This window comes from Eimeria tenella, genomic scaffold (assembly GCF_000499545.2).
Source record: "Eimeria tenella Houghton genomic scaffold, Eth_scaff2052, whole genome shotgun sequence".
Taxonomy (NCBI): domain Eukaryota; phylum Apicomplexa; class Conoidasida; order Eucoccidiorida; family Eimeriidae; genus Eimeria; species Eimeria tenella.
In genome coordinates, this window is record NW_013541896.1 from 1,543 (window position 1) to 2,077 (window position 535).

At 63.2% G+C, this 535-nt stretch overlaps 1 protein-coding gene across 1 annotated transcript in view; it reads left to right on the forward strand.

The window, feature by feature from the left end:
• Positions 1-535, forward strand: part of ETH_00037845 (uncharacterized protein) — a gene marked incomplete at both ends in the record, with an annotated part of 1,721 nt that overhangs the window by 1,151 nt on the left and 35 nt on the right. The window contains one exon of the mRNA XM_013374452.1: positions 256-532. Coding sequence (XP_013229906.1) covers positions 256-532 — 277 coding nt within the window. The remainder of the gene's footprint in view (positions 1-255; positions 533-535) is intronic.

Consider the following 535-nt stretch of genomic DNA (forward strand, 5'->3'; position numbering starts at 1 on the left):
GCAGCAGCAGCTGCTGCAGCAGCAGTAGCAGCAGTAGCAGCAGTAGCAGCAGTAGCAGCAGTAGCAGCAGCAACAGCATTGGCAGCAGCAGCATTAGCAGCAGCAGCAGCAGCGGGACACCGCATCAGCGGGTGCTGCTGCTGCTTTGCCGGGTTTTTGGTGTTTATGAGTGCAGGGGGGTCTATGGCTTGTGGCTCCTAGGGTTTGCGAGGGTTTGCGAGGGTTTGCGAGGGTTTGCGAGGGTTTTGTTTGCAGCCGGAACTTTATTTTGTAATTTGTTCCCTCTTAGCTGGCAGCTCGAGAGCAGCAGTGCAGCAGCGGCTGAGTCGGCTGGGCCTCGTGCAGCTGCTGGCGAGTTTGCTGGAGACGCAGCTGTGGTTTAGGCCGGACCCTTTGGCGCACCTCTGGCTGCGTTCCGAGCCCGAGCAGCAGCAGCAGGAGCAGCAGCAGCAGGAGCAGCAGCAGGAGCAGCAGCAGGGGCGGCAGCAGCAGCAGCGGCGGCGGCGGCGCGCGGCCGCGGGCGAGGGCGCTGCTG